This window comes from Colossoma macropomum, unplaced genomic scaffold (genome assembly GCF_904425465.1).
Source record: "Colossoma macropomum unplaced genomic scaffold, Colossoma_macropomum, whole genome shotgun sequence".
NCBI lineage: Eukaryota > Metazoa > Chordata > Actinopteri > Characiformes > Serrasalmidae > Colossoma > Colossoma macropomum.
Genome location: NW_023494790.1, coordinates 15,298,930 through 15,323,113, shown reverse-complemented (window position 1 = coordinate 15,323,113; position 24,184 = coordinate 15,298,930). Strand labels below are relative to the sequence as shown.

Sequence of the window (24,184 nt, the reverse complement as noted above, 5' to 3'; positions counted from 1 at the left end):
CACAATTCACCATGCAATCCACAAATGCAAGTTAAAGCTGTATTATGTACAGAAGAAGGTACATGTCAACCTGATCCAAAAATGTCTTCTCTGCGCCAAAGCTCATATAAAATGGACTGAGGCAAAATGGAAAACTGTGTCTTGCGGACTCAAGAGGAGAGGGACGATCCAGCTTGTTATCAGCGCGCAGTTCAAAAGCCTGCATCTCTGATGGTATGGGGTTGCATTTGTGTCTATGGCATGGGCAGCTTACACACCTGGAAAGGCACTATCAATGCTGAACAGTAAATGGAGGTTTTAGAACAACATATGCTAACATCCACACAATGTCTCTTTCAGGGAAGGCCTTGCATATTTCAGCAAGACAATACTAAACCAGATACTGCATCCATCACAACAGCATGGACTGTGAATAAAACATGGGTCTATGAGATTTGCAAATAATTGCATTTTGTTTTTATTTAGATTTATTTACATTTTACACAGCGTACCAACTTTTTTGGAATTGGGGTTGTATACTATATCCTTGCATACTATATATATATATATATATATATATATATATATATATATATATATATATATAATATGATATGTGTCAAAAAGGTTAATTTGGTATTTAGTTAGGGATTTATAGCTTGAATCCGAATGTGTTAAATTCGATTAAATCTCACCCTAACCATAATGTTGTTGCTTACACTAATGTTCATAATCAACTAGGCAATAGAAAGCTTGTTAATAATATTAGTATCTGCAGGTAATCTACAAGAGACCCTCAAAATAAATTGTAATCAGTTATATTATTATATGATTATACTCAGTGTTATAGACTTCTGGACAATTTTTCAGTACATATATATTTTTGCTTTTTTCCTGACAGAGAATGATTTGTATTTAATGGCCATTTTGGTTGGAAAATAGATGAACAAAAAGGTGGTCTCTGATTTTTGTATAGTACTATACATACTGCACAAGTTCCACAACAGGAAACAATTTCTAATGTAGCTTGAGATTATGATACATTGGATCATTTCGTAACATTCACAAAGCATTGCACTGATACCATGACAAACCTTCATCTTTCTGCAATCCAGGTTAAATCACCCTTACATTTTCAACTCTGCTACCACAAAAGTGTAATAAACTCAAACAAATGAGTGAAATTAAAATAAGCTTACCTGCTAATGTCCTCTATCAGCTGGCCAATAAGCTTATGCCAAATTTCTACCACTGCTGTGTCTGGCGCTTTAGCCTGCACTGCAGTCTTCAACTCAGTGATGTTGGCTTGCTGAAAATAGTGACCAGGATATACAACATGGTTTAAATTAAATTGCAGCTTTATGCAGAGAGAATGAAGTTATTTATATATCCAACAGGCGTTAGGCTTACCAAACGGTTTGCAATGTAGATAATGATGTTAACGGAGTCTAGGCGATGACTGATATCCTCCCAAAATGACATAATGGCTACAACAGGCTTCGTGTTAGCCCAGGGCAAGTAGTAGTAGTGATTACCTATAACAGCAAACTGAAGAGTCACTAAAGACATATGCATTCAGAACCGGAACAATCTACCAATTAATGTTTGAAATTCTGATACAGTCACAATTACTGAACATAGGCTGAAAACATTTCTTTTTAGCCCATCTTTAAAATAACCCACCGTTTCAGGGGGAACTCCTCATTTGTCAGCTTTATCGGTTTGACAGAATGCACAATTTTTTATCCCTTTCCTAATAATAATATTAATAATTATTTTTTCATGCCGGTGGCAGCTCAAAGTGCTTTAGAGACAGATGATAAAGTTAAACAGTAATACAAGAAATTATAAGTATTAATTTAGAATCATATAAGAAAATGACAGATCAAATTAAAAGAAAAATACCATGAGACATAGAGTTTTAAGTTAAAGAGAAAGAGAGCTGCACTAAGATCTAATAAAATCAGAATAGAAGGATTTTGTGCATCAACACTTAGCCTGAGGTCATTTACAATGCGAACCAATACTGTCTCAGTACCTTGGTTAGAATAAAAACCTGACAAACACCTTTTGTGTATCACTACAATACCCAGCATGCATCATGCTAATCATCAAACAACCATTCATAAAGAAAAGCAGACGATAATAAATATAGACATGAAACTGGGTTTTTAGGGGTAACATTAGCTATGTGGTTTCCTTTTGCATTTGCCAGCTAGCACGAAAAGAAAAAAAATCAAACAGCCAGCCTCAGGCATACTGTCACGGATTCCTTCTTTTCTCCCTCTGAGTGTCTGTTTCTTCCCCTCTGTTGTAGCCATGTGTCTTTTGTTTTCTTGTACCATGTGCTTTTGTTGTTGCTCTGTGTCTCCTCCCTGGTCCTGCCCCCTTGTTATCTGTTCCACCTGCTTGTAGCTCCGCCCCTCATTAGTCCCTGGTGTGTCTCATTTCCCCTCTGTGTATTTATACCCCTGTGTTTGTTCAGTCTTCGTCTTGCATTGTGAATGTAATCTTGTCTCTTGTTTGCTTGTAGCGCTTGTAGTTTGGTTTTGTTTTGTTTTCGTTATGGACTCTCATTTCAATAAAGACTCGCATTTGCATCCCGCCTCCATGCCTCAAACGTTACAGAATGCAAGACCACACAGGGAAGCAGCGAGTTTGCAGGACCTTATCAAGGAAAATGAGGTCAGACTTCAGGAGAGCTACCATCTGCTCTGTCGGCTTCAGCTGTTGCTCCCTAGTAAGGAGAAAGCCTCAGCCATGGACGTCACAGCAGGCCCGCCAGCCTCAGCCATGGACGTCACAGCAGGGCCGCCTGCTTCCGAGGACGTCGCTGCAGGGCCGCCTGCCTCCGAGGACGTCGCTGCAGGGGCGCCTGCCTCCGAGGACGTCGCAGCAGGCCCGCCTGCCTCCGAGGACGTCGCAGCAGGCCCGCCTGCCTCCGAGGACGTCGCTGCGGCCCAGCCTGCCGCCGAGGACGTCGCAGCAGGCCCGCCTGCCTCCGAGGACGTCGCTGCGGCCCAGCCTGCCGCCGAGGACGTCGCAGCAGGCCCGCCTGCCTCCGAGGACGTCGCTGCGGCCCAGCCTGCTGCCGAGGACGTTGCTTCCGAGTTCCCTGACCTGCTGGTAGCCTCTACATCCCCAGACCTGCCCATGGCCTCAGCGTCACCAGTCCCAGTTCCTGCTCCCTGGGCCACTCCTGCTCCTGCACCCCGGGATGCCACAGTTTCTGCTCCTGCACCCTGGGCCACTCCTTTTCTCATTTCCTGTCCTGGTTCGGTGCCGGCCTCTCAGCATTATGCTCCGCCGCCAACCTCCCAGCGACCCCCTCCTATGCCAATCTTTCAGCGTCCAGTGACGGCCTTCCAGTGTCCTGCTTCAGTGCCGACTTTCCAGTTCCCTGCTCAGTCTGCCACCCAGTTCCTTCGCCTGCATGAACTTAATTCTGTGTTGTCCCCCAAGTCTCTAGTCCATAGTTTTGTTTTTGTCCCTATAACCATGTATATATCTGTACCCATCTCAATCAGTGTTTCTGTGTTTGGTCTTATTGTACCCATTCCTGTCCATATTTCTGTCCCTGTTCCAGTAACCATGTCTGTTCCTGTTCCCATGTCTATGTTAACTCCGTCTCCTGTTCTCACTCCACTTTGGTTTCCAGTCTCATCACTGTCTGGTCCTATCCAGTTGCGTGTTCCATCTCTTGTCCAGCCCTTTGTTCCGTCTCTTTCTGCTCATGTCTCATCTGTCTCGTCCTTTATCTCATCACCGGTCCAGTCCCATGTTCAGTCTACTGTCCATTCTCGTGTCTTGTCATTTCAGGAGTTTCCTGTCCATTCCCCTATCCAATTTCCTGTGTACTCCCCGGTCTGGTGTCCTGTCCCCTGTATAGTTTCTTCTTTATGTTCTCCCGGTCCCTCCTCCTACCCGGCTCCCACTTTGGATAGCTTTCGTTTTTCGCGCCTCGGGAGCTGCGCGTTAGGAGGGGGGTTCTGTCACGGATTCCTTCTTTTCTCCCTCTGAGTGTCTGTTTCTTCCCCTCTGTTGTAGCCATGTGTCTTTTGTTTTCTTGTACCATGTGCTTTTGTTGTTGCTCTGTGTCTCCTCCCTGGTCCTGCCCCCTTGTTATCTGTTCCACCTGTTTGTAGCTCCGCCCCTCATTAGTCCCAGGTGTGTCTCATTTCCCCTCTGTGTATTTATACCCCTGTGTTTGTTCAGTCTTCGTCTTGCATTGTGAATGTAATCTTGTCTCTTGTTTGCTTGTAGCGCTTGTAGTTTGGTTTTGTTTTGTTTTCGTTATGGACTCTCATTTCAATAAAGACTCGCATTTGCATCCCGCCTCCATGCCTCAAACGTTACACATACACACTCCAAACAGCCTGCAGTTTTTCAAAAGTTCCTCCCATCTTCAAGAAACATCATAAGGGGGTTTTCTTAGTCTTTAAACCGGAAAAGCTCACCCTTGGGACTATTGTTGTGTCACGTTACATGTTACCATTTTTCATTTTGGACATAGTGTACCTAATACATTAATTGTTCTTTGATTTTTATTCCATCAAAATTCTTATATTTCTTAAAGGGACTCTCTGGCCACAATGAAAAATGTAGCCATTGCTACATCTGTGGTACACACGCTTAGTTGCCTTCTACAGCGGTGTGGTTGTAGACTCCATGCTAGAAAAAAAACCCTTCTGATGAAGGTGGGAGGACCTTTGGAAAAACACTGATAGGAAGGCTTCATTTTGACTTCTTTTTACAGCTGAAAGGGCAAACATTTTGCCCTGAATTAAAGGTAACATCCCTATCCTCTTTATGATTTCTTTCGACAACCCAGGGTAAGTTCCACTAATGCTAATTTATTATTAATTCTCCTATAGACAAGTGGCTGGGCTAGATGTTGGGATCGGTTGGCACCACAGGGATTCTTAACGAATGTATGATGTGTTTGTTTAATGCAGGCTGGGTATTGTAGTGAGAAAACCCTGATGGACAAAAACATGAAAACAATTCAAAATTGTTAATTCAGTCAACCCAGATTAGGCCAAAAGATATAATTTAACATTGTGCTGTGGAATATCATGACAAATAACATATTAAACTCCAGTTTTATGCTGGAATGCCCCTTCAATCTTACATTTTAGCTTTTTATACACAACACTTCTATCGGAATGAAACTTTGTAAACTGAACAAAAACTGTAACTCGTAACAGGAGAAGGAAAAACATTATTAACTTCTAATGAAAGTTGTAACAAGGTTACATGTACAACATGTACTTGTTACAATGTAGCATACAAGTTTTATTTCCAAGTAATTTTTAATTTTTAATCTTTTCACCGTGACATTTTATCACAATGCAAATGGAGTTTTCAAATTATGCAAAAAAGTAAAAAACTCAAAAATGAAGATTGAAGGCTCTTTGCGCAACAGCGAATATATTTTACTCAGATGTCTTATTTAAACATTCAAACAACGTGAAGTGAACAACCAAGAAAGACTGACTTTTAATACTTGACTTTCAATAAGGTAATATATAAATAAAGTTAAGTTGAGAAAGTTTTAGTCAGAAACCAGTCTGATCCCAAAGCATACTGTCAGTGCACTTTTTTAACATCTGGCCTTTTGGGGCCTCACCATCGAACACAGCATAGCTGTACTGTGTGGTTGAAGCCAGAGGCTTACACGTGGAGTCCAGTTTGTTGCCATAATTCCCGATACTAACTTCAAACTGAATGGGCTCACCGGGCTCCTTTATCATAGAGGCGCTGTGGAACACAGCACACAGACAGTACTTCCTCTTGCGCTGGTATTTCTGTATTGAGACAAACAGAAAGGAACGACATGCAAAACAAAATGTCAAGAAGAACATGAGAACACATGCTTAAAAAAGCACTTATAGATTTTCCTTGGCTTTTAAATATAAAACAATTTGCTGTGATGCCCCAACTATAAACACATTTACATATGACTGCCCATTTAGCCTCCGGCAAGTCAGCCTGTCTATTCACACTGACATGATGAAATGTGCTGTTACTGTGGGCCGACTGTAGCTGAGTTACTGGAAAAAAGATTGTTGTGATGTTCCTGGATGTTGGGAAGCAAACAGACATTCAGAGACTCACTTAGTAGTATCAGTCTTAAAGGGTTCATATCACTGAAAATGGATTATTTCTCACTTTTTTAGTAGTACATAAACTATGTTCATTTTTGTGCCATTCACTATTGATGCCATACTGTCTATATGTGAAAGCTAAGCTGCTTTTAAATAATTGTTTTTTGTGATGTCACGAAAACCAACGCATATAACCAGCTGTAGGAAGAATTTACATTGCATTTACACTGAAGCACATCTAAGTTATAAGTGGAGAAAAAAATACAAGAGAAGCATAGAATGCTGGCCCTTTAGAAACTGGGGGATTTAATTCTAGGGGTAAAAGACAGGTTGGAAAATGGTCATGAAAATATGAAAACTGTTTTAATTGTACTACACAAACGTGGAGAAAAAATGAAAGAAACAGTGGTTTTCAACCTGTGGGCCGCAGGCCCCCAATGGGCCACAGTGGTACTGCTAGTGGTTCACAGCCATTTTTTTTGTTCACAGGATATAGAAATTTAATTAAATTATTTTTAATATATGACTAATTATTTGTAAAAATAGAACATATTTAGGCTGACCTCATTTATTAGTCTCAGCGATGTTTACATTTTCAAACGTTTCTTTTTTCGTTCATATGGAACTCATCCATCATGGATTAATGGTTACAGACAGCGTCATTGAAAAAGAAAGATCCTGTTTACTGTATTGCATTATATTATGAAATCAAGCAAAATTGACAAACTTTTGATTAATGTATTATATTTCTATGCACTGTAAATTATCTGGTTGGTAAAATTTTGTGGGCCACGGAAGTGTTTGTGGTTGGCTGTGTGGGCCAGGTTGGGGACACCTGGTTTAGACCTTTAATCGATCCATAAATTCCAGATTTGCTACCTGAGCAACCAAGATGTCATCATTTGATATCACATCCACATCCTTGTCTGCCTTGCCCTCGAGTTTAGTAGACAGCTCAATGAGAACTCTCCCTCTGTAGGCTGCTCCTTCTCCCTGTGAGAAATGCAGAATAAGGCTGTGGGAAATTTACATGAGCTTAAAACACTGCTTATTAAAGTCTATTTCAAAATGGTCATCTTATCTTACTTAAGATTAAAATAATAATAGTAAAACATGACTATCACTTCCAAGGAAAACTTTAAGACACTCCAGGCTTGCCTTTCCATAGTTAAGGTCTTCATAAGGGTCAGGTAAGCCAGAGAACTCCCTTGGGCTGCCATATAGATTAATGTAGCTAGGCCCAAACACAGGCAGAAAGCCAAACTCCGAGTCCCCTGTTTCTCCTGTGAGAAAGAGACCGTTAATCCCATGAGCCTTCTCACAATGGAGTCAGATGATAGGTTAGCTGAGTTAGTGCACTCCAGAGGACAGAATTCAATAACTCAGGACCAAATGTTAGTAAAACTACAACAGCACTGTTGCAGTTATTGTGCAATTTAATCAAATTGTTATGTTCATTTATTAAAGCTTCAGAGATTTATATTTCTGGTTGTTAGTTGACTGAAGAGTATCCAATGTGATCATGTTAGCTGATATACTATTTAAAGGGCCTTTACCATGGAAAATCTATTTTTTTCAAAACATGACCACTCTCCTTTTCATACAGTCCACATATGGAAATCAAACTGCAAAAACAACCAGTTCTAAATTTACTGTTTTTGTGACGTTATGAAACATTTGTCTGTGATGTTTGTGATTCCACCAAAACATTTGCATATGTCCATCTGTTCAGCCCACGCCCATTTACCCATCCACTTTTTTAGGTTAATGCAGGAGCCGACTCGTATTAAGGAGCCAATTATTATTCATTTCTTTGTAAATTTTGACAACCAAATGGGTAGATCTTATGACGCTGTAGCTGTGAATCACAGGACCATCCTCCTAGATCTTTTTGGAACATTCCGGCTCCACCCCTTCATAATTCTCAAACTTGCTGCTTGTTATGTCAGTTTGTCTCTAGTTTTGTATTTGCTGGTTTCCACGCCATTCCTACCCATGTTTCCTTCATTAGTTCTTCTTATTTTTGGCTTTCTTTCAGAAAACAGCTCATTTACATATATCAGTCTTGAAAGAGTAGTAAAAAAATCTATTTCCACTATACATAGTATGTAAACACTGTTACAACCCCACTCTTCAGTTCATACATTTCATGTATGGAAACTAAACTGCAAAACAGCCCATTTACTGTTTTTTTGGTGTCACAAAAACCACAACATTTGTATATGTCTGCCTATTCAGTCTACAGCAGCTTAGCCGCGCCCATTTACGCTGAAGTTATAAGAAGTAGTGATGTGTTGTTCAAGGATGAGATGATTCCACTTGAGTCTACTCTTTTGGTGAACGCTGAGAGCTGACTTGCATTGACAGTCTTTTTTTTTAAGTAGATCTTATGACGCTGTAGTTGAAAATCATAGGACACCCCTCATGATCTCCTTGAGCCATTCTGGCTCCGCCCCCTCATTATCCCCAAACCTGTATATGTGGCCCTCTGGATATGTAGAATATGGGCCTTTTCAATCAAAAACTTCATCACATCTAATATATGACACACTGTGCATAGCAATATCTATGCTACTCCCCTACACATGTGGTGTTTCTCTCAGGTTCTTTTACAGTGCAGAGGTGTTAGTACAAAACATTAACGATCATATCATTGTATTTTAAAGGTATTAGGGAGGTTTGCTTGATCATTACATTATTCTAGTTTTCTTAAAAAAAGAGCATGCAAGACATGGACATTATTATGCTAGTCTGACATATGGAAGATATGGAAAGAACATGTAATGTTGACAGTTATTTAACAGGTCACAACACATCAGACATGTTTTTTTTTTTAAGCCAGTGTTACAGGTAACATGCTTGCATGCTGGAGGGCAAAATAAAGAGTATGGCTGCAACCTTTTAAGTACAGCAGACTGTACTCAAATCATTTAGTTATCATGTTGTTCAAACATGTAATTAACCAATAAAAAACAAACACAATAATCAACTACTTGTAAAAGAAAGTTCTACTTTGCTAAGTCCATTCAGTGAAAAAACAGTCTTCCAGTATATGTGTAGTATTATAGGCAGTACACAAAGGGTTGCAGAGATACAGTAAGCAGGTGAATCTAGTTAACCTTTAATTCCTGAAAACCCATTCCCATTTTCTGGATATTCCTCTGGTACAGCAGAAAAAAGGGAAAAAGAAATAGGTGATTAAACAAGGAAAGCATCAAAATAACCTTTACACATACCATACCTACATAGAAAAGTTACATTTATACAAGGGATTCTACTGTGACATATTTAATCAGTGTCTTAAAAAAAGAGAAAACTCTTAAATACATACAGTACTGTGCAAAGTCTTAGTCATCTGACAATGATATGTAAAGGCCTTTATCTGGGCAGTAAGCATTTACTTATTCAAACACTCGTTGTTCAAAAAGAATGCATTGCGATTTGGTGTCTGTCAGAGACAGGGTCACCATTTCCAAGGTTCTTCTTGAAGAATTCCAGCATTTAGAGTTTCCATAATCTAGTTTACCTAATCGATTCTTCATTCAACCAAATCAGGTGTGCTGCTGATGGAACTGAACAAAACTATAAATTACTGGAGTGTACCTAATTAGAAAGCTAGGAACCAAAACTTTTTAATTTTTTTTAAATGTAATTTTTATATTTTTCTCATATTATTCTAATGTTACTGCTAAGATAAATACTTTTAAACAATTTTTATAGCTGTCTAAGACTTTTGTGCAGTACTGTATATTAGGGGGGGGGGCAATATGACAGCATGTTGATCTTCATTGTGATAAATTTCAATTGTTATTGTGATAAACCATACCAACATGTAAACTTCAGGATATTTTCTTTCCACCATTCAAAGTACTATGGTACTAGAAAGCTGGAACTGTGCTCTTTACATTTGTCTTTGAAGCTACTGACACTTTAGCAAATTATTTACTCTTACAGGTGAAAGTCAGTAAGCAATAACATCACCAATAAGTGCTTTTGAATAGAATAGCATGTTATTATTTTGTACAGAGTTCGTAAGGTTACATTTGCTAGTAAGGAAGCTAACACGATTAGTTTTTACTAGCCTTTTTGCTCCAATTTCAAAGTAAACAGAGAAACATATATGCGTTGTATTATCCTGCATGATTCTGTGTAATTGTAGACAACTGTGCAAGGACACTAAATTACTATATTACACAACTAGTATTAAGCTATTAAACTCATAAACAGGATGGCTAATGCATTAGTTCCAACTCTCAAGAGAAATTTGGAAGATTTTCTTGATTCTACACATGAATCTATGTAATATTATGTTGTAAGTTTGTGCATGCAAAACAGTGCAGTATCTTTTCAAGTCAGCTAAGTTAGGCTAACTAGATAGCAAGATAGCTAAGTAGCCAAAGTAGAGTGGCATAAAATTAACAATTATATATTAATAATATTTGAGCTAAACAATTATTCAACCAAGAAATTAATGAGAAAAATGGATGAATGAGGAGAATGTTCAGTTGGCCATCAGTTTATACTGCAGCCGTTTCATTAACTTTTTAACATTTTTGTTGCATATAATAACAGACATATCACATTATAGCACTGGATAATGCAAAAATCTTCCCTTTATACATACTTTTTGTTCACCAAACCATGACTATAATGCTAATTTCTATTAGCGCCTCTATGTGATTTCCAGCCTTGCTTATCACTAAGCTAATGGCGTTATACATCCCTCCTTCCATGTTGAGGATGAATCTCAAACGGCTCCCTGCTCCTAATGTAGTGCATGTAGTTTGTCATCTTTTGGTCTGTTCGGTAGCTGACCTGTCCTGTCTAGTTCTACATAATAAAATAAGTTGTCAGTTCCTCATTTTAACCAAAAAATGGGTTCTTGTGTCATCATTACACTTGTCGGTCCATCTGAACAGCATTAGAGTAAAAAATTAATATTCTATTAGCGGCATAGGAGGTTGTGTGAGTTGGTGCAGAAAAGAGAATTCAGTTAATGTGAGGTAGTCATAGGTGTGCTTATACTGAGTATGTTAACGGCTTCAAACACAGCTCAGCCCATTAGATTTTAGAATCAGAAAAATCCAGGTTAATAATAAAGGCTGCACACTGCATAGTAACAAGTAGCTGACTGGATGTCAGCTCATTATGCCAATAGCTTAAATTTCAACAACTACTTGATTTGTTTCCTCCATCGGATTCACTTTATTTAGACTTTTTTCATAGCCTTTTTTATCTCTTTTTCAAGCCCTCTAGTGGTCATTCCACTAGGGGAATGAAAAGCAACTTGGATATTTTAATTAATGTAATCAAATAAAATGATTTCCCCTGTATCTCTGGTATCAGATTAACTAGGACAGAGGTTCTCAACCTTTTTCACCCCAAGGCCCACCTGTTTATAACTATAAAGCATAGCGGCCCACAGAAAAACTAAAATCAACTTTTTTAAAATAGTTTTTTTTTCTTAATTGCTCTGAAAACCTGTGAACTAGCGCCTAAAAAAAGATCAGATCATCTATTTCACGTCAATCACAAAAAACAAAATTTGCAGTTATGTTAAAAAATATAACGTTTTAAAAAAACACGTTTGCAGAGATGTCAAAAAAGGGAAAAAGAAAAAAGGTAGATGTAGATGTGTGATTTGGAGCCGCTGTCCATCAATGAAAATGAAAATACTCTTGCGGTTCCCACAAGAGTAACTGTTTGGTCTGGACATGTCTCTTTAGTTTTGAGGGTTTTAGCGCCTCATTCGAAATCAGCGTCACTCCACTCATGCTTTTGGATCAGCATCAATCGCTTCAATCAACAATAATAATAAACCTTACTTGATATCTGCTTCTTTGTCATTAGTTTATCAAATTGAGTTTAACTACTGATGCTTGGCCAGAAATCAAACACAGATCTTCGCTATTATTTTATGGCTCATCTGTCGTTTTTATCAGCTACAGCTCGAGCTGCAGGAACGACATTAGAGCAAGACAGATTATGCTGATGGTACAGTGCTGACGTGCTGCTAGAAGAGGAGGTAAGCCAGCTCTACTGATGAATTCCCTCGTTTCATCATAAAATGCGTCCCACCAGCAGTGAACCCAACAGGGTTCAGTTGGAAGCAGACCGAGACCCGCGGGTTTCAGCTGTTTGTTTCAGAATACAGGTGGAGTGTTCACACACATCAGAACTGAGCGAATTAAAGAAAAAAGTTTGATAGGTCCGCACCGAAACGCCATGAAGAACCTATCAGTTCCTAGCTAACTGCACTGCGCGCCCGTGGCTGCATTGTCTCAAACTGATGATGTCTAATTAGCCTGCAACTGCAGGGTTTTTTGTTTAAACATCTCTACCGGCCCACTGCAAACTACTGCCCCCACCCCCTCCCCAACCAGGTTCAGGCCCGTGGACCACTAGAGAGTGCTTCACGGCCCACCGGTTGAGAAACCCTGAACTAGGACACTGTTGGCTCTCTGTGTAAATTGTAATGACTACTGTTGAGCAGCTAGAGAGCAATGAGGGGCGAAGAAGGAGGGGTGAGAACCCCCTGCTTTGAAAGCACCGCACACTAAGGCCATGCTGAAATAAAACAGACAGCACAACTGCCTTTCTTTATACCAAATAATCATGTATGACTGCAACAATAAAAAACAGCATTTAAACACACATTTTTCTGGTTTTGAAAATCATACACATTTCCATCTAAGCCTCAGTGTTATGGAAGAAAAAAAAATTAACTGAGGGACTTTTTATGGGTATTGTGAAAATGCGGTTAAAATTTGTGGCTGGTGTATTGTGTTTGTTCCAACTTGTTAGCAAATCTAAACTTTGTATTAAATGTTGTATGTTGTAAAAATGTCGTCAATTATTGTGACATATTGATGTCATATCACCCACCCTTAACATACATAGAGTACTGACAATTCAGGTTGCCTTCAGCCAGTGGATCATACCTTCAACTTCATCACCAGAGGACGCTATTTTGGTCAGATCCAAGTACGTGGTGCTGATGGCATCGTTCCTTGTCAGACGATCCCTAAATTTGGGGTGGTGGGGGGGATTGAGACACATTGGTGCTTAAACGTCTCAACATGTGAAGCATCTCCTCAGATTTTCCACAGTTCTCTCAGTGGACTCTGGCAGGCTTTAGCAGAGGAATGCTCTGTGATAGAAGGAGGGAGGGTGCAGTGCACTGACTCATACAGCCTGCCAGGATCCACCCAGCTCTAACATTGACCATGACCAGCTCAAACTCCACCATTACACAGCCCTGGAGGATTAGTTTATGACAGAATCCCAAAGAAACATTACACTGAGCTTATTTTATTATCTCCTCTACAAGCCTAGAGGTACATGCCCAGCATGTTCTTACTGTTCTAACAAAACCTCCAGTCTCCAAATTGGTAACTTCACATGAGACAGAAAAAAAAACATTCTTAACTTGGTTGTACATTAAAAATTTATTTTGGACCATTTCTATTTCTATTGGTCATGAACAAAGTTTATATATGGCCCTGACATTGAGCTTAGTAATAATAATATCAACTCACCAATCAAATACAGTCAGTTTGATCCGTTCACACATGGATGGAAACTACGGAAAGAGGAAAATATATATGTGGGTTCAGCTGTTTATATGTGACAGAAATAACACTGTGGAATAATCAGAGACTAACCCTTATTTATTTTTATATCTTTTTGGGAGAGTTGCTTTCAGTTTTTCAAAGAAATCTGCAGGGATATTTTTCCACACCTCCAAAATTCAATCTTAGGGGTTGGTTAAATTTTCTTCTTCTCACAATCCAAGACATCCTAAACACATTCTGGGGTGGCCAATGAAAACACCAGCAGCTTCTTTCTTTTTTTGTCTGGTTTCCCTACACATCCTCCTAAGTGCTTCTTGACAGCTACACAGCCTTTCAAAATCATAGTGTTGAGTTGTCTTCTTACAGTGTAAGGGTGCAAAGAAACACCTGTGGACTTTTTCCGATCTGAAGTAAGAGTGGCTTTAAGTATTGTTTATTTGATGGTAACAGATTTGGTGGTCTGCCTAGTCTTGCAGGTGGTTGTTAGGAGTCCCATCTCTAAATCTTTTAATCACTTTTACTACAGTTCTGGAAACTCCTGTTTTTTAACTTATTTTTCTTTGTTTTTCCTCTTCCTTATGAAAACAAATTATCTTAGATCTAATCTCTTCAGGGGAATGTAATGTTTACACAGACCTGTAAAGCAATGTTAAGCCAAGTCACATAATATTACCTTAACTTGCAGATTAAGCAATTGATTCCATTCAGGGTTCGCATTCTTCTCAATTATTTTTGTGCACAGCTAAAGAGAGGGGAAAAAATGATGATCGTAGATACACAATAACCAGAGATTTTTCACATGTGGAAAAATGACCACTGAACTGAAGGCATACCTTTTTGCCAGCAAACCAAGCTTCAACAAATGGATCCACCAGATTCTTTGTATTGCTTTCCCCACCAAATGCTGCTTTCAGAGACTGGGCGGTGGAGTCATCCACTAGAAGAAGATTTTTGCATTACAGAACAAAAAGCTAATGGAGAGCATTATCAGTAAATTTTGAGGGAGGACTTCATAGTTACACTGATATGAGACAATTATATATAATACATAAAGCAGAAATCACAAATACGTTTATATAACTAGGCTACATGGGTCTGCCACAGTTGTTTTTGTGCATTCAGACTTTTAATGTAATATGAAAGGTCCCATATAACTGAAAAACCAAAAAATCTTTGCTATTTTGAAATAATAGAGTTTGATGCAGTACAAACACTGCTTAAATTTCAAAACATACCATTCATGCAGTCCATATATGGAAACTAAGCTGCACAAACAGGATGTTTTGAAATCACTGTTTTTCTGATGTCATATTTACATATATTTACATATATCCATCTATATGATCTACAGCAGTTTAGCCCCGCACATTTACACCAATGTTATAAAGCGTGTTTCAACCTGTTATAACACATCCTTAATCCCAATCCCATCCACAGAACTGCATTTGTTATCCACAGCAGTTACCATAGTAACAACTCACGTGTGAGCGCATTTACCAGTCGCATTTATTAGCTTAGATGTCAGTGTGTTCTGTAGGACTGCAATAATTGAATATTTTGATATTTGATTATTCATGAGAATTAACTGACTAAAAATCAACTGATTGGCTTAAATGTGGCCTAAATAAAATATGTTATAATGTTCTGACAACCTGAGGTACTGATCTGAAGTAATTCACCACCACAGAAAAAAATGTGGTGTTTTGTTTAAGCCTGCTCATAATTTTGAGCAACACTAAGTAATAAGCAATAGCTAAAAATAAGTGATATAATAATAAATGTGCAGCTAACATTATAGCTTCTCAGGCCACTCTGTGTGACTAGGTTTCCAGAGCAAGCAGATGGCAATTTTTTCATCTTTACAAAATGAGCTATATTTTAAACTAATTAAGCAGTTGTTAATTATGTACTGTATTATGTGCTTATGTACACAATGCTGTGACAGGATGAGCTGCTGAATGTTTGAAAGTTTTCAGAAGTAGCTGCTAAATACTTCTACTTAACAGAAACTGATATGATTTAGAATATTCAAGTGACTAACGTTAGTAATGTAATATGATGAGCTTTAGTGATGTTTGTATGGTTGTATAATGTTTGTATAATGTTAGCTCATTCTGACAAATCAGCTCAGTATGAACTACATGTCCTCAAGGAGCAGGTCAGTTTGTCAGAACACCGACATAGAGGAAAAGCTATCATTTCTTCTGAGGTTAAATTTTACATTCCACCTCAAATAGTGCAGCAGTTACATTCAGTTCAGACTCACCCATTCACTCATTGTTCTTCATAATTGACACTAGCATGTTTTCTTTTTCGCTGGTCGAAGGTAACGTTGCACTTCTGTGTAAAGCTAAGTTGTTGTATGTGTCTACTTAGGCTTTATTTTAAGAAAATGCTCCCAGACTTTGTTCTTTTTCTTTTGCTATATGCTCACATAGGTATGATACTATAAGTGAACTGTTTCCCTCTCAAGCTTGTCGTTAACTCACTCTAGGTTAAACATCACTTTGAAAAAATTTGAAAATTGATAATGTTGAATAATTTTTTAAGCCCTTATTTTCTGTTACTTAAAGCTTATAATTAACTAAATGAACAAATTCAAGTTCATTGATGGGATCATGAAATGTACAAAGGCAGTCTGGATGCAAACCTGCAGACGTCTGCAAAGAAAATTGCTCAAACAATAAAGATCTGAAACTCACCAGCCACCTTTTGAAAGCGCACTTTGCCAAATTGTAGTCTTGAGATGGTCCGATTAAAATAAATGGCACCAGGTCTGACATTTTGTTTCTTAATACAATTAACTTTTGGTATGGTACAAATGTTCAAATACTTTTTGGGGCTGCAGCAGGATTGTGAATATTTGTGAAAATCCATAGTGAGCTAAGTGATTCAGAGAGAAGCACTGGTTGATAATTAAGGGCTGTGAAGAATAACCAAATTACTCTGGGGGATGTCCTCAGCCCGGAAAACTTTCAGCTGCAGGGTGACCCATCTTAGAGTGACTCCAGCTGGCAGCAGAAGATTGCTCTCCACATCATCGTTATCAGCGTCTCGATCCCTTTTCTCCACCTATCCAGACGGACAAAAAGACTATGACCGGACCCAAAATTACCCACTGAAGAAGCAATGGGGAAGATCTTGGTATGTACCTGACTGTAACTCTTTTTCTGTATTCATTTATACAATTTACTTAACTGTTGGATTATTTTAAACTAAACAAAAAAAATCACTGTGTGGCGTATTTTGCTCCAGCTGTATGAGTAGGCAAAATAAGCTTCATCAGAATGTATTTATTACTTTTAATAATACAGTTTGCACAATTGTAGCCCCTCTCTCTCTCTCTCTCTCAATTCTCTACAGTCTCTACAGTTAAGCCTCTCTAGGAGAACTGGAGCTTTCCACCTTGTTGCTGCTTTTGTTAGTTTGCTACTCATTGATTTATCCCCTGTCCAGTGTACTCCGCAGAAAGTGCTGAAGGTATCACTTTAAAAGCCATTTAAAAGCTGTATTTGAATGAGAGGGTTACAGTCATAGATTCTATCATTGTAACATACAGAAATACAAAGGATTTGTAAGTGTTAAGGGAATTCAACTTTTTGATTTTTTTTTTAATTCCAGCATATTTAAATCAAATGTTTAAGAAATAAACAAAGTCATTCAGCGTGGTTTGATTCAAAATGCTGAATTTAAGAGAAACTTACAGAATCAGAATTTTTACACTGGTGGTGATTGCCTTTAAAAGCTACATCACAAACAGTTATTATATGAAATGGTTATAAATACGCTGACTGATTACATATAAAAACTCCAAAGATATGTGTGGGTTCATTTGTGGTTTTGAAAAGTAAATAAAACGGCTATATTTGCATTGTGACCTACTATCACCATGATCGTAAAGCAATCCAAGTTGGTAAGTTCTCTGCAAGTAACCATTTCAAATCAAACCACTCTGAATTACTTTGTATATGTCTCAACAATTTAACTACATAGAAAATAAAGGAGTGTATTTCCCATTTAAGGAGTTGAAAATAATATAAACATGATATGAACAGATCTGATAACAGGACACAAATATCTAGGTAATTTTGTGATTATTTATATTGAGGGTCTGTGATGAGATAATTGGGCAAAAGCAGTACCGGAGGTTCGTCCCCTGTCCCCACAATGAACATGCTGACTTTCACGTAGCCCTTCGCTCCAGAGCTTGAGTCGTCAGGGTCGTTTAAGAGCAGCCATTTCCTCATGATGCAGTGAGCTGTACACACACAAAAAGCACACACAACACCGCTGTTTAATTAAAGCACACATGGAAATTGTGCAAATTGAGTTGTAGCTGTAATAAGGAATTCCTGGAACACACCTGGTTCATCATAGATGTATCCAATATCAATCTGAGAAAGCATGCAAGAGGCACATTATAATTCATATTAAACCCGTTATGCAGTAGATAAAGGAACATAAAATATATATACTGACTCCAGATTTAAATACCTTAAACTCTCCCATGAGGCTGTCGGCCCTTAGAGATGATGAGTTATACACCTGCAGAGAGAGAGAACAGCACTACATTAACTAATACAGTTCACAGCAATGCAAATCTACCCACAACCTCTAGACAATTTATACTCACATACTTAAAACATTACAATAAACTGCAAGGGCTAGTATATTAAGTGCAGGACATTTCCATCAGTATATGTGTGGTGTCCAAGGACATAAGAATGGTGTGTTGAAATGGTCAGCAGTTTGACCAGAAAGTTGTCTTTTTTTACCCGTATGCTGACATGTTGATCAAAGAGCTCTGAGGGCAGCATGTGGACATTGTAAAAGAATATCTGCAAAGAGTAAGAAGACAACAAAAGATCAAATCAGAATGCTTGTAAATGTAATGGTTGGCTGTACATCCGTGTGGATTACTTGCATCCAGCCAGCGTGGAAGCAACTCAATTTACTGCACAATTTACAATAAATACAAACATAACAGACAAAACACTGGCAATAACAGCAAAAGCTTGTTTGTTTAAGGCTGTAATGTAAAATGTAGCCAAGTTTATAATGGATTTTACTTATGATTTTCCTGTTTTCCAGCTTTCAAAAACAGGTAACATTAGAGCTGCTATAAGTAGTGTTAAACCCTTGCAGCTGTAGCCAACAATTTAGCAAATTCTTTACTCTTCCAGATGAAGATGAAGTTACCCAACACAACAATAAGTGGACGAGAATGGTATGCTGATGTGTCGATTGCTATTTTTAGAATTATTACTTTTCTTATTATGAGGTGACATAAACTATTTAAGAATCTAACTGAGAGTAGAACAGTGCATTGCATTGTTTCATATCTCCTAATAAGTTAAGTGAACTACTGAGCAAGGCAGCTGATTGGTCAAATTAAATGCTTTTGAGTGCCAAAAAAAAAACCAAAAAATGACCATTACACCATTAATCATGGTCATTATAACAACCCCTTAAGCAGGTAGAAAATGATCTAGAACTATAAATTTAGTCAGTTCATGTCTGGGTCGGTTCTCCTTTGTTGTTAAGTGGTCAACCTGGGAAAATCAGTTTAAAAAGCTTTCTGTTTTTTTCCCAATATCTTGCTTAAATTACTCTCAGGATTAATACAAAATCCTTTTTGTACCAGTGCAGCGTTACCAGCGTTATCCACCCAAAAGGTTCATGTGCGTTGATTTACTACTAGTGAGCAGTAAGCGGATCCAACATTTATTTGCCCAAAATCTTCGCACTTTTTAAAGAAAACTAGAATGGAATCCCTGAATTCAATAGTTTAAATGCACTAAAGTACCTTTGGTGTCAATTTCAGTGTGATTGCACTACAGACTGTTTGCAGTAACAAGTGATTTAACAGTGTTTACATATTACATCAAACTGAACTGCATACAGTGATGTTGAATTTGTCAGAATATGTTTTAATTTGTTTTTATTTGTACCTCATCAAAGAATGGGTTATTTCCTCTTTTGATGCGAGTTCTGTGGGTATCTCCACACACATTTACTTTGACAACAGGCTTAATGTTGTTTCCTGGCAACTGGCGACCCTCGATGATCCGGACCCGGATCTGGATCATGAAAAAGACAGGGATCTTTCACATTACTCACCTCACAACATACAGAATAAGGAAGTGCTTTAAATATGGCTGAACTTTAAAGAACTTTGATGGTAATAAATAGCATCATCATTAGGGATGTGAAAATGTAGCATGCTTTGATCTGAAGGTTTCAAGTGATTTTGGAACATTATAATCAATTATAATCAAGAATATGCAACTATTGTTTTGTTTACTTTTAATGCAAGTTAATGTGTGGAGATTTTATTCTAAGCACTTTTATTCCAAGAGCACATTGCTATTGGTCTATTCATCATAACATTTTCATACAAAGTAAAGAGCAGCTGCTATGCTCAAATGATGCGGAAACAAAAAAATCCAAAAAATGTAGATATTTGTGAGGGGTTTTTGGACAGCGACAATATGTAAAATCCTCATCATCTTGAATCACTGTGAAGTACCTGGAAATCCTGAGGTTTATTGGATAAAGGCCGTTGCTGTTTTCTTGTTCTCCACTGGAGTCTCTGGTTCTGCTGAGCGAAGGATGGTGCACCCCCCATATCTGTAGCATCTTCTCCATCTCCTCCATCAACACCACCTGCATTCATCAAAATCATCAAGAAGAGAAATAAAAAAAACATATGGCCTGCTACAATCACAAAATATCTAACGAATACTGTCATACAAATAATCACCATAAATGTCATTACAGCTCAAGTAGGGCTGGGCAATATGACAATAATTTATCGTTAGATAAACTGTGTCAAAATATGCTATTCTGAGTGTGTTGTGGATATTGTCAGTACTTATAGAACACTGACTAAATACATGTCTCATTAGAAAGTGAGAATAATTTGGCCTAAACTGAGTTTAGTGCAGTGCAGTTTGTAAAACATTGAACAGAAATAACTGTTGTTGTAGTCTTATTATTATTTTATTTTTTTTTATAGTATGTTTTATATGTGGCACGACACGTTTTTTGTCTGTTCCAAATCATTAAAACTCTGAAAAACTTATCGTCATGATGCATATCGTTGAGCTCAACAACCTACTGAGCACTTCCCTCTAAAGATTTTATTTTATATACTGAAAGTTCTTCCATCATTTTCATAGGTCCCATAACTGTGTTTTTCTCAACCCAACTGATTAAAAAAATAATTCTCATCCTTTTGTATATCTAATGTATTAAAGAACTGAATGAATGCTAACTGTCTCAAACTAACTACTGATAAAACTGATGTTCTGTTCTGCTCTTGAAGGGGAACTCAACAATTTTTTAAAATATGTGCATGATTAAATGGTTAGTATGTCAACAAAGTCATTCAGAGTGGTTTGGTGTGAAATAGAAAATGTTAATGTCACAGTATGCATGGCTGTCAGGTACACTGTTATTTGGAAATAAATCTGTCATAACAAAAGGCGAACATTTACAACATTTTGCAGATGCTCTTTTCCAGAGCAACTTATAATGTGATTTGTTTTTTTTTTGAGGTATGCAAATGTAGTGTTAGGAATCTTGTCCAAGGACTCTTATTGGTATTGTGTGCTCGCCCAAGCCGGGGTTTCGGACCCCCTCTCTGCAGTGTGGAGGACAGACTAGTTACCCACTACGCTTGTATCAACCAGGTCTGCATTATAGAAGCAGTGTAGTACCAATACTAATATTTAACACTTTTGAGTCTTGGATTATAAAAATTTGACACATCTACATTATAAGCTTCATGCATGCATGTCAAGTAGTGTTATTCCCAAGAAGACAAAGAAATTCCTACTTGTGTTGGTCACTAATACGCTTACAACCGGGGTTACACAAAGCTGACATGTTCTTTTATCTCACCATTTTTTTTAATGTTCTGTTTTATTGTATTGTTTGAAAAAGAAGCTGGTAAAGAAGATGACTTCAGCTTTGACACAGTTACCATGGTGTTAAATAAATTCCCTCCATAATCTGATATCTTACATTGAATCAAAGTCTGACCCCTGCTAGAAAATTAAAGCTTAAAAAGCTTGCTTCCATAGGGTTATTTACATTACTATGGTTACAATCACTGTGCGGTCTGAAACCATAGACTGTATATCTGAAACACACAGACAGTTCTGATCAGGTAAAGAAACTTTTTATAGCTTTTAGTTTTTTTTATTTTTTTCAAATCTGACTTTGGTTAATGGGTAATCATTATAGGTAGTTAGTCACATATCTTCAGGATTATTGAGAAAATTTTGATATTTACAGTAGAGTTGCCAGCACTTTTACATTCTGGCTGCAAAAACCAAACAGAAAAGATAAGGTAGAGTGCACAGTTTTCTGTTTCTGGATAATAATAATACTAATGATACTACTACTACTACTACTATTGATTCTAATAATAATAGTACATTTGACTGATTAGCTAAATATGATTATCATTGGTTGAAAAAAGAGTTGATTATTTAATAGGACATTTATTAGGATAAGTCTTGCAACTAGAAAAATACATGTTTATACAAAATATACACATATGTACATGGTATAATATCAGAATAACATTTGTCTATAATTGTATTTTCATATACTAAAAAAAAACACCACAATATGATATCTTCCACAAGTACCCTACCAAATGCACTTCTAAAACCAAAGTCACCCCAATCACATTATTCTGCTAGAAAAAATGATGAAGAGTAAAAACTTAGTTAATTCTTATCAGGAAAAACAATAATAATTACATACTACTTAAGGGAAAAGTAATTTTGAAGCTACTAAATTAGCCGCATAAATTAAATACACACATAGAAGTAAAGTAAAAAAAAAAAAAATCATGTTTTCACTGCCAATATCATTATAGATGCAAACAATAAATACTAATTACATGCCTGCAGTGACCCTATGGCATGAAGCCCTAAGCAGCTGATGCCACTCATAGCAAGAAATGAGCCTGCTCCCTGTTTCTATCTTAACCAACAGAGTGAATCATAACCTTCACTAGTAGCTAATATTTAAGATCCGAGAGCACTTGAGCACAAAAGCCAGTGGTAAAAACTACTAAGGGCCAGATTCACATATGCAGAATGAGCCTAAACCTGCACTAAACTGGATTTACCACGATGAATCACCATAGTTATGCATTTCAGTCCATGACTTATACTATATTATGAAAACTGGCCCTTGGTGTAATGTGCATAGAGAGAGCACTGTCTGTGAGTTCCCAACCCCAGTGCTTTTGTGTTTCCCCTACTCTACACACCTGACCCAGCCCACGAGGAGCTTGTTTATTAGCTAATGAGTTGAATCAGGTGTGCTAGAGGAGACAAAGCACAAAAATATGTATAGTGTGGGGTCGCCAGGAGTGGGGTTGGAACTAATCTGTTTGCAAAATGTTAGCTGGTCTTTAGTGCTTGGTGCAATTTCAAACTAGAAAAACTTGAATACATGTAAAACCACATTCCACGGGGGATTAAAGTGGCTCTTGGCCCAAAACAGTTGCTCAGGTCCAACTTATATGTGCATATATTGCCCATTTATGGGTATATTCATCTGCTTCATGCTCCACAGCAAAATCAATTACACAAAAAGACAAACAGAGCTGTTTCGAGTCTGAATGTAAGACAGCATACCTGCATTTCCTGCTCCGCTGCCATCCTGCTGATCATTTGGATTTGGAACAGCATTGGTTGGTGGTTCATATCCAATAATCAGATCGATATTGGCCTAAAAGTAGTGCAAAGGAGAGTTTGGCTTTTTGAATAAATATGAAAAGAAATATGAAATTACATGGAATCTTTAAATGATGTTTGCCCTCATTGGCTATAAGTGAAAACGCAAACCGCAATTATCTAATCACTAGTGGCCTATCAGTACTGCAAGTAGAGATTACCTGTAAAGGAGAATTCCACCAATTTTTGTCTGTGAATGTCTGCGTAATTAATTCATTATAATGTAAACAAAGTCATTCAGAGAAGTTTGATATGAAATGCACCACTATAGATAGGCTTGTCAAGTCAGAACTGTACACAGCAGTGCTGGTAGGAACCAGACATCCAAAGCGTTCTATTGAAAAGCTACCTCACAAAGATTACACAAAGTGGTTACTGACATGCTGGTGTTCACGGTGGAGAAGTACATGTAGGGTGTTGTGAGGCAAAATAGTCCCCAGAGAAAACATATTTTTTCTGTTTTACCACTATGTTTTCACTATCATCATTACATATAAAAGCTGAGCAGATGTGTAGGTTTACTATTTATTTTGGAAAGTAAATTAAATTACATTATAGTTTAGTAGACCTTGCAACCCCTGGTTTCTATCACCACCTTCATTAAAGAAATTTGAGCTGGTACGTTTTTCTACAATGAACTATTTCACATCCAACCACTCTGAACGACTTTGCTTAAATCTCAGTAACTGAGCAAGTTTGAAAAATCTGTAGAATTCACACAAAAGTGTTTACTACTTCAAAATTGAACATGAAATTACTCTCT

At 37.7% G+C, this 24,184-nt stretch overlaps 1 protein-coding gene across 4 annotated transcripts in view; it reads right to left on the bottom strand.

The window, feature by feature from the left end:
- The window catches only part of myof (myoferlin), a 90,268-nt gene that overhangs the window by 46,605 nt on the left and 19,479 nt on the right, over positions 1–24,184 (bottom strand). For 3 of the 4 annotated variants that reach the window (XM_036572284.1, XM_036572285.1, XM_036572286.1), the window contains exons 5-22: positions 23,323–23,416; positions 20,190–20,326; positions 19,612–19,740; positions 18,436–18,498; positions 18,155–18,205; positions 18,024–18,054; positions 17,803–17,918; positions 16,606–16,732; positions 14,494–14,597; positions 14,334–14,402; positions 13,625–13,668; positions 13,028–13,110; positions 9,206–9,247; positions 7,245–7,369; positions 6,966–7,079; positions 5,609–5,786; positions 1,390–1,514; positions 1,179–1,288 (exon numbers count right to left, since the gene is read on the bottom strand). In XM_036572284.1, coding sequence (XP_036428177.1) covers positions 1,179–1,288; positions 1,390–1,514; positions 5,609–5,786; positions 6,966–7,079; positions 7,245–7,369; positions 9,206–9,247; positions 13,028–13,110; positions 13,625–13,668; positions 14,334–14,402; positions 14,494–14,597; positions 16,606–16,732; positions 17,803–17,918; positions 18,024–18,054; positions 18,155–18,205; positions 18,436–18,498; positions 19,612–19,740; positions 20,190–20,326; positions 23,323–23,416 — 1,742 coding nt within the window. The remainder of the gene's footprint in view (positions 1–1,178; positions 1,289–1,389; positions 1,515–5,608; positions 5,787–6,965; positions 7,080–7,244; positions 7,370–9,205; positions 9,248–13,027; positions 13,111–13,624; positions 13,669–14,333; positions 14,403–14,493; positions 14,598–16,605; positions 16,733–17,802; positions 17,919–18,023; positions 18,055–18,154; positions 18,206–18,435; positions 18,499–19,611; positions 19,741–20,189; positions 20,327–23,322; positions 23,417–24,184) is intronic. The other variant, XM_036572287.1, reaches the window with a different exon arrangement.